Source organism: Oxyura jamaicensis, chromosome 2 (assembly GCF_011077185.1).
Source record: "Oxyura jamaicensis isolate SHBP4307 breed ruddy duck chromosome 2, BPBGC_Ojam_1.0, whole genome shotgun sequence".
Classification (NCBI taxonomy): domain Eukaryota; kingdom Metazoa; phylum Chordata; class Aves; order Anseriformes; family Anatidae; genus Oxyura; species Oxyura jamaicensis.
Window position 1 is genome coordinate 31,079,127 of NC_048894.1, and position 12,783 is coordinate 31,091,909.

The 12,783-nt window shown below is 39.1% G+C and overlaps 1 protein-coding gene across 2 annotated transcripts in view; it reads left to right on the forward strand.

The window, feature by feature from the left end:
• The window catches only part of BZW2 (basic leucine zipper and W2 domains 2), a 57,541-nt gene that overhangs the window by 21,975 nt on the left and 22,783 nt on the right, over positions 1-12,783 (forward strand). For both annotated transcript variants that reach the window (XM_035319629.1, XM_035319631.1), the window contains exons 3-5: positions 4,837-5,013; positions 6,106-6,209; positions 8,806-8,871. In XM_035319629.1, the coding sequence (XP_035175520.1) occupies positions 4,837-5,013; positions 6,106-6,209; positions 8,806-8,871 (347 nt within the window). The remainder of the gene's footprint in view (positions 1-4,836; positions 5,014-6,105; positions 6,210-8,805; positions 8,872-12,783) is intronic.

The window sequence follows — 12,783 nt, forward strand, 5'->3', positions numbered from 1 at the left end:
GTGGATGAGAGAAACAAAAAGAGTGTGTAGTCTTTCTCAGAAAATTGCTGATTCTACCACAGATCTGAAGAGCTGAGTGAATGTATTAAGATCTGTGAAAGTCACAGAATTATGAAATAGTTCTTTGTAGTTCTGTTTAAATATGATTCCAGCTTTCTTTTATCTTTCCTCCCTTGCACACGTTGCATCCTCTGTTATTTTGACTGTCACAGATCATACAGGGGATCTCTGAAGTTGAAAATGTCCTTCCTATGATGCACATACAATGTTTATAGGTAGAACTAATTTGAAAAATAAACCTTTAGTGCTTGCAAATAAATGTCACAGGGCTGCGGTAATTAGTGGGATTAACTTCCTGTCAGCATGGTTCAGAACAGCATCAACTAGCAACAGCATAGTTGTAGCTGGAGGGGTGGAATTAGCAGCCCCTGAAAAATACCTGTCAGATCAACCAGTAACGGCAATCCAAGATACACATACTGCTGGATTGATTAAATGTATTGTTTGGTCTAGTTCAGTCAGTTATGGAAGTTATTTGCCAAATTTGTCTTAGAATGTTCTTTCTTTTGTAAGCACTTTCTTTTCAGTTTGCGTTTTGCATTGTATTTAGCATAGCAAGGTCCTAATTCTGATTTGGTCTTTGACTTCTGTTATAATACAAGTAATAAAGAGTTTGTGTTTGTAATTCTGTGCCTATCTATTAAATTTCTGTTACAATGATTAGGAGTGACAGCAGATACTGGTTGACTGCATGAAAGAAGGAAAAGACTTGGAGCAGGGATTGGAAGATTAGGCAGCTGTTTGTTTTTCGTTTTATTTTAAAGTATTACTTTCAGAAAGAACCTAAAGTATTACTTTCAGAAAGAACCTTTACTATAGAATTTGTAACATGCAAGCACTTCTTCGTGTCTGAAGTGTAAGCAACATCTTCAAAAACTGTGAGATCCTGTTTGCCTTAATATTCAAGGCTCCTGCTTTGAAAAACCTATAGATACCTGCTTTCTTTCCAAAGACAAAGGAGTAGAAATGACTTCTAGCATGTTTATTCCTCTCTACATATATATACATTTTCATTTTGTGTCATGGCAGTATTGCAGACTATGTCTTGGTCTTAGACCGGAAGATACTATTAGTTGTTTTTATCCTGACTCCCAGCATCTCAAGGAGTCATTAAGTTGTACCCAGATACGACTGGGCACAGCGAGTGTGGTTTGACCGTGGCATTTCAGAGACTACTCTGTTGTGCGCAACAGGCAGGTCATTAGGAGGGGCTGAAATGCACAGGAGGGAGCTGGTTGGGTGAGAGCTGATACTTCTTGCTAGCTGATTTGTGTCTCAGGATACTGTTTTTCCCCTTCTGCAGCTCCTACTAAGAGCACTGTCACCTGAGGAGCCAGCGAGGTGTGATGCAGCAGTCAGGCATCTAATGAAAATACTTGTTCATATGAGTTCTGTCACTGATCAGCTGGCTGCAAACGTGACCAGTTTCTGAGCTTTCAGAAAGCAGAAAGGGAAAAAGACAATGTAGTGTGTTTTTTTTTCTTTTCCCATTAAAGTTTGAAAGTGTTTTTAGTGACTAAAATATTTTGAAAGGAGAGCCAGGATCTGAAGAAGGAGCTTGTAAATCCCCCTCCTTTCAGTTCTAGTAAGTTGACCTAATAAAAGGTATAAACCTTGCCTCCAATGTATGTAGTGGCAGGCATTAAAATCAGTTTAAAAGATTTGAAGGAAGAAATCTGATGTTGTAAAGGGAAGAACCTCCAGGGCAAGGAGGCAGCTCACAGTTCCATGTCAGGTTTTTGGCAATCTGGTTAAATAGTTTGGTTAGTCCCAAATAAAAGGTAAATGACATCTTAAAAAGAAACTAAGCAGAGCAAACAATGCATATTTACCTTCTTTCATGAAGAAAATTATCTAATAATGTCAATATTAACACCTTTATATTAATGTGAAGTCAGAAGGGGTGCCAAACAGGGCAGCTCATTTTTCTTCCACAGAAATACAGTTGTGGGCCTTCTCTTGAAAAGATGAGATTGATTCTTATGGAGGGAGGTACAAATGTACTTTGTGATTTCCTTACAAGCAAAAGAAAGGAAATAAGGATCTAGGACCATGATGAAAATTAAAAGCTGTGTGTAGCGCTGCTGCATTGGAAATTGCATGCATCACATCTGCGAGCTACACCTGCATCCATTAGCTTGTGATTGAAACTGTGCTTGTTCAGTAATTATGTACTTGACAGCTCAACATACTGTCACCACTTCTTGATGATGGCTTCTTACTCACCCTGCTGTACGACATCAGCATATTCCTCCCCAGTACATTAGTTCGGTAGGAAATGTTTAAATAAAATTATAAATCATTTTTCATGCAGTGAGTTCATCACCTCTTCCTGCATAAATTTTTAGATTATGATAGACAAGAAAATAGTAGGGTGCTCCAAATGACACGAGGACTTCTGGGGCAGGAGAAGAACCTGTTTAAAATAGCTAAGAAACATTAATCCTGGTGTTTGTGTTTGTACTGAGGGCTGTATACCCATGATACCAAGCACATAACACCTTGAAGTTTAAACATGAATATCACAGGATATCACATGATTGTAGGGGTTGGAAGGGACCTCTGGATATCATTGAGTCCAACCCCCATGCTAAAAGCAGGTTCCCTACAGCAGGTTGAGCAGGAAAGCGTCCAGGTGAGTCTAGAATATCTCCACAGAAGGATGCTCCACAGCCTTTCTGGGCAGCCTGTTCCAGCGCTGTCACCCTCACTGTGAAGAAGAAGTATCTTAAATTTTAGACAAAATACAGTGAAAAGGAAAAATAAGATTTTTTTACTATTACACTTTTTATTTCTCTCTTAAGACAGAAGTCTGTCTTTCTGCTTACTGAGTTACCACGCCTTTTTTTTTACCGTGTAAATAGTGCATACTTACATGGTATTTAAGAGAATAATTATTCTTAGATATTTATTTATGGGTGGAGCTGTGTTTCACGTGCACAGGTCAAACTGCCTGAAGCACACATGCCAAATTACTTACACTTAAGCAAAAGGTTTGCTTGTTTGTAGGTTGGTTGGCTTGTTGCTTTAGTGCTTCAAGATAGAGCTGCACCTGAGTATTTGGTAGGCAGTCCGATATCTCAGGTGGGATTCTGGTGGTGTTTTCTGTAGGCATGTCCTTCTGTTTCCCTGCTGGACCCTCTCTGGGTTGCCCACCATGGCCTAACCCCCAACGCAGCTACGCAAGGTAGTCGCTCAGTGGGGTTGAGTAGAGCTCAGCTCTTCTGTTGGGAGGATGGGGCTGCAAGCCACATGGAGGTAGGAAATGGAGTCAACAAGCCACTAAAAGCTGGGCATAGCAGCAGGAAATTGTTGCAAATTGGATGATTAGATTAGAAGGGATGTGTTGAAGGAGGGGAGAACGTCCAGGTGATGTGCTGGAGGTGGTAGAACAAGTCAACTGCGAGTGCATGCCGGGAAACGAGGAGAGCTAGAAATGTTTCAGTACTGTAAGTGTTAAAGCTGATAGGAATGCGCATTTAGCTAAAACGGTTCTTAATTGCCTGAAGCCAGGAGGAAGAAAGGCAATTAGGATCCAAGGTCTTTTGGAGTTGCTTTTGACTTGTGTTTGGGGTAGCATAACTTTTTCTGTGCTACAAGTCCCAGAGAAGGAGAACCTGCAGCCAGAGGATGGGTAATGTGGAGAACCTCCTCTGCCGAAAGCCTGCCACAGCTGCAGCTGGCACCTTTCAGACTACAGTAGTGCCTGCTTATTTAGACGGGAATTTTCCCAATTGTCATGTGTATCAGTAACTAAAATCTCTGGATTTGTCTTTGGGGTATGATATGTGCAGGTTTGTTGCCTTTTTTTCTTTTAATCAAAATTTATGTTAGCAAGTGGTAACAAAGTAGGTTCTCTTCTTTTTTTTCTTTTTTTTTTTTTTTTGTGTCATAGAAGTGTTCCCAGATGTGTTTCTGAAGTTCAAAGTTACTTAGATGGTAACAAGCACTTCAGCCATGCCCTTGTGTAAAGTCAGGACTTGCACAAAACAAGTTATAAGGTCTTAGCTGTCTGCAAGAAAAAGCAGCAGGAGGCATGTGTAAAACCTGCCTAGATTTATCTGGAGTTTGTGGCTGTGGCTGTTGTGACTAATGGCCTTGGCATAAGGATGTGTTTGTGTGGGGGTCAGACTGTATCCTGATTTAGTTCAACCAGGGACAGCTGTAGAAAATGTGGCGTTAGTGCCGCATTTCTGTATTCTTAGTGCTGCTCAGGTCTGTAAATGAAAGATTAATTTTTGGTAACACCATGTTGCAGAGTACTAAATGTTTACAGAGAAGCTATTTTTATGAATACCTTGATCTCTTTTCCTGAAGGCTTGTCTCTCTGAAAACATTTGAGATATGCAACTATAATTATTTAAAGAAAATTATTAAGAAGTGAAAAATGAAGTATTCCTGCAGTGAGATTATTTACACAAAACTGACATCCTTTATCCTGCTATCATTTATAAAAGCATAGTGGTATGCACATTCTTTAATATTTTCAGCAAGTGAGAAGTGTGAAATTTGAAAGCAATTTCAGTATTTGTCTCCCCTTTATTTATTTATCTCTGTTTGTATGTGTCTTGGTATTTGGGGGGGGATGAAGAGGAGAGGGAAGTGAGGGTAAACACATGAAAATTTCCAGAGATGATAAAAGCGAAACAGACTTCTGTACAGTGCGTTGACCAGAATGGGAATAATATGTTTAAGTGCCATGGTCATTTGAATTGCTGGCAGATACAGGATTTTAAAACTATCTACTTCTCTTTTTTCTTCTCCTTCCTGTCCCAGATGAAAAAGAGAAATTTGAACCCACCGTCTTCAGGGATACTATTGTCCAAGGCCTCAATGAAGCTGGGAATGACCTGGAGGCTATAGCCAAGTTTCTGGATGCAACAGGCTCACGGCTTGATTATCGCCGCTATGCTGACACACTCTTTGATATTTTGGTAGCTGGCAGCATGCTAGGTAAGTTGCAGTGTACCCAATGTAAAATTTTGAGGATCAGCCTTGCTTCTTTTAAGATGCTGTCTTCCTTTACAAAATGGAAATTATAAACTGTATTTCAGTTGTGCTTATCTAGCTACTTTATGGATCCAGTATCATGGAATATTTTACTGTTTGTAGTGATATAATACCTGTGGACTTGACCTTGGCATTCTGTAAATACAGCAAAAAATGGGTAGTGTTCTGAGAAGCCCTCAGTCAGAGTTGAAACAGCATACAAATGCAACAGCAAACAAAATGAGACACTAGCTAGGTGAAATAGGAATTTACTAGTCTGAAGAGCTATACAACACTACAAGTTACTAGCTGTTGAAAAGCTTTCTTTGTAGACCTTGCAACACAGGCTAGCTGAAAGAACTGAAGAACAATGAGGAGTGCTTTATGGATGTTTATAGGGAGTTTCCCCCGAGTGTTAGTGGTAGCATGGGAGAAGACACCTTTTGCCTTCCTCTGTATTTTGAACAAGTGGGCTCTTTTTTTCTAGTTACATTAGTTTGATTCCTGCTTCCTGCTCTTTGTTAAGAAGAAAAGATATTTTTGTAAGTCTTAAGATAATGCAGGAAACAAAAGCCGGTGGAAGTTCTAGAAAAAAAACCCCTCTGAACAAAGTAAGCCAGGAGAAGTCTTTTGTCAGTGTTTTGAATGTTTACATGGGGTTGGGAGGATGTTCCAAGTCCTCAAATTAGTAACAGAGCACTAATACTTTATCTTTGGAAATGATTTACATTATTGTGATGTTTAAAGTAGTAGTTAAAACAAGCACAAGAGTTATGGTGCAACCCATTCTTATTTGAATCCACTCCGTGCTCCCAAAAGTAGCTAAGATTCCTTAGTGTGACCTGAGTTTCTTTATCCTCTGAGGTCTGTGATCTCAGATGCAGCATATTGGCCAGCTGTCCTTTCTGATGGGTGCCACTACAGCTTCATAAAGCTTGTCAGTTTCCCCCTCTACGCTCTTCTCTCCACTGCCAGTTTTTACTCCTGCCTTATACTTGAGTGGTGCTAATGTAAAACTTACTAAATCTGATTGTGTTTTTCATTTGTTTGTTTTAGCTCCTGGAGGCACACGCATAGACGACAATGACAAGACCAAGACGACCAGCCACTGTGTATTTTTTGCAGAAGAAGATCATGATGCCATCCGAAATTATGCTCAGGTCAGGATAATAAAGGGCTGGTTTGCCATTTATGAATCAAAAATGATTATAGTAGATATAAATGATTATAGTAGATATAGTAGATTATATGTAGATTGCCTAGAGTGCAACTGACTAATTGTAGAGTAATTGAAAAATAGTTAACCAGTAAGCTGCCCTAATCAATAAATTTTAGGTAACAAAATAAGATGTCTATGGTTATCTGATCACAGCTGTCAACCCTTTCTTTTACAGAAAGCAGTCTTACTTTTTTCAGTCTACACTTGGGTTCAGTATATTTTTAGACCCCATCCCTATTATTTTTGTTGGCCTTTCCTATATGCAACCTTAAAGATTTGTGTAAACATTTTTAGAAACATTTGAAGGATGTTGCACAAGAAGGATGTCTATCTGTTAGATTGGGTTCAGAGGAGGGTCATAAAGTTAATCAGAGGGCTGGGGCACCTCTCCTATGAAGAAAGGTTGAGATTGCTGGGGAAGTTAAGCCTGAAGAAGAGAAGGCACCAGGGGACCTCACTGGAGCCTTTCAATACTTAGAAGGGACTTATTTTAAAAAAAAAAAAAAGATGGAGAGCGACTCTTTGCTCAGACATGATAGGACAAGGCTTTAAAGTAAAAGAGAGGAGATTTAGATCAGAGGTTAGGAGGAAATTCGTTACTCAGAGGGTGGTGAGGCACTGGAACAAGTTGCCCCATCCCTGGAGGTGTTCAAGACCAAGTTGGACAAGGCCCTGGGCAACCTGAGCTAGTGGGAGGTGTCCCTGCCCATGGCAGGGGGTTGGAACCAGGCGATCTTTAAGGTCCATTCCAACCCGAGCCGTTCTATGATTCTATGGTTCTATGAATGACAAAAATACAAAGCTCAAGCCTCCAACCTTTGGTTGTTTAGCTAGTTAGGATTCAGACTCATAGTGAAGAAAAGCTCTTGAAGAGCTTTCATTTCTCCTACATACGCACTGTACAGTTCCTTTTTACAAGAATAATATGGCTTGCACAAATAGGTCTACAGGAAATGAACACAAGCGATGAAGCCAGAATCATTATTGGAGAGAAGCTAATGTTGTGTAACTCCTTGATGTAAAATAATTACTACTATATTTTCTGATGTAAGAATTGTATTGTAAGTTCTATTCTGAATACATGTAGCATTGCATAAAAAATGAAGTATTGTTGAAACTCACATATGTCAAAAATATATTGTTATTTAAGTAATGTTCATCATTTTAATTAACTCGTTATTATTGGTATGTTGAACACTAAGTAAAAACTGATCCTGCTCGGCAGGGGGGTTGGATGAGACAATCTTAAGATCTCCCTTCCAACCCTGCCCATTCTGTGATCCTGTGACTTAACAAAATACACATTTTATTTGGAAATATGAACAAAATTCTAGCTAACATTTTTTGCCTTTCACATCTTACTTCATTAGACTTCTGTATGTCTTTGCCTTTCAGCATGGTCACAACTAGTTAGCTCATTTTCATTTCACTTGTTCAGAGCCAAAATAGTACCACTTAGGATGCTTGAGTGTATTTTACATTCTCTGAAAAATGAATTGAAACTTTCTTTTAACTTCATTTCCTCCTTTTCCTCCCCCATCCAGCCTGATAACGTCATTTTTTTCCCATGTAAATCTTTTTGCCTGTGACAGCGAGTTATATGTTCTATGCCCTTTGTTCAGTAGTAAAGGCAGTTATTTGCTTATTTAACTTACCATCTCTCACTTCTTCTATCAGAACGCAGTCTGCACCTGTGCTGCTTCTGCTTTCATAATCTGGGGTCACAAGGTGGGGAGCAAATAGTGAAAAGTAGAGATCAAGCATTTCCAAGAACATAGTTGTTGTAAAAGCTTTGTAAGACGTTTTTCCTCTTACCCTGACAGCAGTGAGTCTTACTGTAAGCACTCATGGTAGTGTATTTGATAAAAATCCTGCCTGTGCTGAAGGATGACCAGCAGTGCTACTTGAGTGCCTCACTCCATTGATTTACACCTGACAGCTTCTCCAAACAGCTGTGTTATCAAAGGAAGGGGGCAGAGTGCAAGTTTCTTGTATCTGTTAACCTCTTCTTCCTCACCCTTTCCCCTGCTTTTGATCTATGGATAGGGTGTAATAAAGTGAGACAGAGTGAGAATGAAATTTTGAGAAGTAGGAAGAAGATGAAAACTCTCAAACTGTAGTAAATTCTCAGATTCAAACGTTGCTTTATAAATCAAGAATTGCAAAATTCATGGCTTCCAATTTTGAACAAGCTAATTAGAGAAGGATATTTCATAATAAGTCATGAGATGGACAGTATGGCAGATGACAGCAGAAATATACTGCTGGCTGCTTATTCCTGAAAACAACGTCTTTATCATTGTCTAAAGAAAAATCAGCAGAACTTTAGTATGTAAGAAGTCACCTGTGCTTCTTACTTTTTCTTTCCTGCTGTGAAGACATTCATATTAAAAGTCTCATGGTTTAGCCATGGACATTCTTTTTGGATTCAGTTGTGGTGGTCTTGTTTCTCTTTTGCCTTTTTTTGTAAAAGAGGATGGCTAAAATTTTTACTGTTTTGTTTTTTTTTTTTTAAGTTAACCTATGTTTATCTTTAGGTCTTCAATAAACTTATCAGGAGATACAAATATCTGGAGAAAGCATTTGAAGATGAAATCAAAAAGGTAATGGTGGTGGTGGTATCCTTGAGGGTTTTTTGTTTGCTTTTTTTGTTTTTACCCTACGTCTAATGTAATTTTGTATGTAAATGCTGCTCTGTTGTGTATTTTATTTAGCTCTCATGGAAAAGAGGATGGAATCTACACTTGGCAGGGGTGGCAACTTCAGTCTGCAACTTTAGCTCCGTGGGAATGCTGCTGGCAGCACTTGATCTTGAGTCGTTCTGAATTAATGCTTCCTTTGGTTGCATTGACCAAACTCACCTTATTCTAGGCTTTTCTGTACAGGATTTCTGTGCTTTGGGTTATAGTCCTTAGAGAAAGGTTTACGGTCCTGCTCATACAACAGGTTTTTGTAGTTTTTGTTTGCTTGTTTTTCCCCACGTAGAAAAAATGCAAATGTGCTGTGCAAAACAGCAGTTGTTGTATGAGTACCCTATGTTGCAGATTGAGTCCTAAGCAGAAGTTTTAGTATTCAAGGCCATAGATACATGCAAGAAAAGTCATCACCACACTGATAGGGATTTCAGGATTTGCCTGTTAGATTCCAATAGATGTGGATACTGTTCTGTGGTATTGAATTCTACCTATGTTTCTCCTGTTTCCTGAGAAATATTTGGAAGAAATATATGTGAGTATTTTGAGCTCCTAGTAGCAGATGTAAACACCGTTTTCTAAATGGCCCGAATAAATGATAAACTTTGTGCTGTGCTGTAAGTTAATACGCTGATATTGGCAAAACCTCTCCTGTGACTAAATGTCAAGTATGTTAAAAGGAAAAGTGTATTTTCACATCATCTGAGCATTAGAACGACTGCTGCAGGGGTCAAGTGAGGATAAGTCTGGAGTGTGATGCCTCACCACCACCTCCTGTGCCTGAATGAATTTGGCACTTATTTTTGTACATTCTTGTTCATATTGGAAATTATTTTTGCACTTGTGGCCAGCATGCCTATTAACTGATTCTGATTGCTCAATACATCATTCTAAAGACCTAAATTTACCTCTCTTCCCCACACAAATCTAATGTTCTTGCTCTTAATTACTATAATCACTGACATGAGAAACGCTGACTCATAGCATTCAAGTTTCAGAGAGTGTTCAGCATATTAAACAAATGCCATGTCAATCCAAACCGCCTCCTCTCTCTCTTGTAAGTTGCTTGCCTTTGAATCCTTGAAGTTTCTAAGAATTCACTTTTCACAGTAGTGACTGGATGAGACCATGGTCCATATATAATAATCTGACTCTTCAGCTGAGGAACAAATGCCTTTAATCCGAAGATTAACCATATGCTAGCTTGAGACAAAGCAGTAATTTGAGGTACAGTTTGGCTGGAGTCCTGATATCTTGTGTAAAGTTGTTGGGAGCATCCTGGCTACGGCAGCATGGGGCTCATAGTGAGCTTATTCAGCTTGTAGATTACAAATTTCAATTTTATGTACATTTTGCATGGTTTTCAGCACCCGATTACATCTTGTGTGACAAATCACAAGAGTAGGTTTGCACACTAGTCGTAGGTTGGGAGTAATTTTTCCACCTGCCCTTCCATTGCCACTCTGAGCTCTGTGCTTTTGTGCAAGCCTTGTTGTGGCTCCTGAGGACCTAGACATTCTTGACAGGACAGGTGAATTCTCTTTGTCAGTAAATGCAGTTTATTTGCCAGTACTGAGGAGACAGTGGGGAAGAGTCCTTTAATACCCCATATTACAGAACTAAAAACTGGGAAGGTTGTTGCCCAGATTTGGGCTTACGTGTTGCACGTGCACTGTCATTGCTTTAAACACTTGAGGACTCTTTATGTTGCCTTCTACTTGTCTTCTGTTTTTGTGAAGCCATACCTCAAGTGTCTGACTTCTGACAACGCTACTGGATTTTTATTTATTTAGTGATTTAATCATTGTGAGCAGTAATGTGTATGAGAGTAGCTGCCTGTAAAGAGAGCCACATGACAGATGCGTTAATATTTCTAGAAGATGTTTCTGCAAGGTTCAGTAGTTCAAAGGTTACTGCAGTTTGGCAGCAGTTAGAAAGGAGTGACTCCTACATGTTTCACTCTTTTTCTGGCAGTATCATTAGGCAGTTAAAGTACTTGGGGGAAAACCAGCTCTTCTCACAGAAAAAGTCACGCTTTAAAAACACAAAGCAAAACAACACAAGGCAATACTAGCAGTTTCATTGTAAGGAAGCAGATGGTGTCAGTGGGACTTCTTTTTCAAGAGAGTTTGTCTTAGATGGCAGTATTCGTACAAGTATTTATTTGTCTTCTAGTTCATAATTTTATCTTCAGGATGTTATTTCCCAGCACCTTTCCCTTTTGTTGAAAAGCTTCTAGCTTTAAACTGTTTTTCTCAATTCTTATCCCTCAAAATTGTGGATTATTCTTTCTTCCAATGACTCAAGCAAACTGTACATCTGAATTTTTACACCTTAATTATCTTGTGCAAGCAATTTCAACAGAAGGTGAAAATGTTTAAGAGCATTTCTCCCCTGGTGGTTTTTAATATGGTCAGCTTAAGTTAATATGAGAGCTGCCCAGTATCCCTGCATAGCCCTGTGACAATGTTTTGCAATAACTTAAGTAAAACTCTCAGTTCCAAATTAGTGTTCATCTTTATGTAAGTATTTCTGCTCAGGTCAGTTGATGAAGTGTGCAGTGTTACTAGCTGCCTGTATCCTAAATGTCTGACTAACATTTAGAGACCAAATGTGACAATTCAAACTGGTGACAATTGAGCGCTGACTGCGGTTGTAACAGGTTATCAAATACAAAAGCAACAGGCTACTTCAGATAGTGAAGATATAAAAAGATACCTCGCTCCCTGCGTGGATAGAATTCCCTAATTTTCACTATTAAGATCTCCAGATGGCAATAGAAGAAACACTGTTTTATTATTATTTTTTTAACATGCGTGTCTCTACTTGTGTGTGTGTATTATATACCTAGAACTTGTGACTGAAAGACTTTTTTTGTAGAAGACAAAAATAGCACGGAACAGAACATTAAGTCTGGTCTTGTGCTTATTAGGCATTCTAAACTCCCACCAGAATAGGTGGGAGTTCTTATAACTATGCTAGAAATATAAAATTGTGGGCCAGAGTTGTGCATTTTATGCCTAGACTCAGTCTGTATCTGTAACAAAAGCAGTAATACCAGTGCTTGTCTAACAGCAGGGAAGAATCAGCTTGGAACTTTTTGTGGGTGTTTTCATACTGTTCTGAAATAACTTGGACATTTTGTGACTTTCCTGCAGAGGTTTGTAATAGTGATGGTAAAAGAAGAGCTCTCAAAGCAATCAGCAATAAAAATCAGAAACAAGAGCATTGAACTGAACATTCTGTTCTTTTCAATGGTTTCTAAGGGGGGGTTAATTAAAGGTTTTGATCCTTCTCATCACCCAGTCTCCTCCTAAATTACTTGCAAGTATAGAATAATATCCTAACAGCGGAAAATGGCATGTACTAGTTTGTTAGAGATGCTTTTTGCAAATTGTAAACCAAATTATGCTACTAGCACCAGCAGTACTTTAAGCAGAGAGGGACATATAGATGACCTGGTTCCTGCTCGAAAGGTACAGCCATGGGTACAGCTCGAGAACATCGTAATTCAGATCCACTGAAAGAGACTTTCAAGAAGCATGTTTCAACAAGAAGGGAGGAGGAGGAGGCGGCTGTGAATTTCATAGGTGCATGATTTCAGACCTTCCGAAACATTTGAACAATTACAGATTTATCAAAAATAGAGTTGATAAATGTTTGGATCGTTCTCTTAGGCTCCTTTTGCACCTTGGGCTGCATAACTCTGGTTATGCCGGTGCTGTTGCTTTCATGACTGCAGTCTGACATGAATGGGTACAACTCTGTTCATGGTCTACTCATTACTGACAAAACCCAGTGCAGGTCAGGCCTCAGAAATAA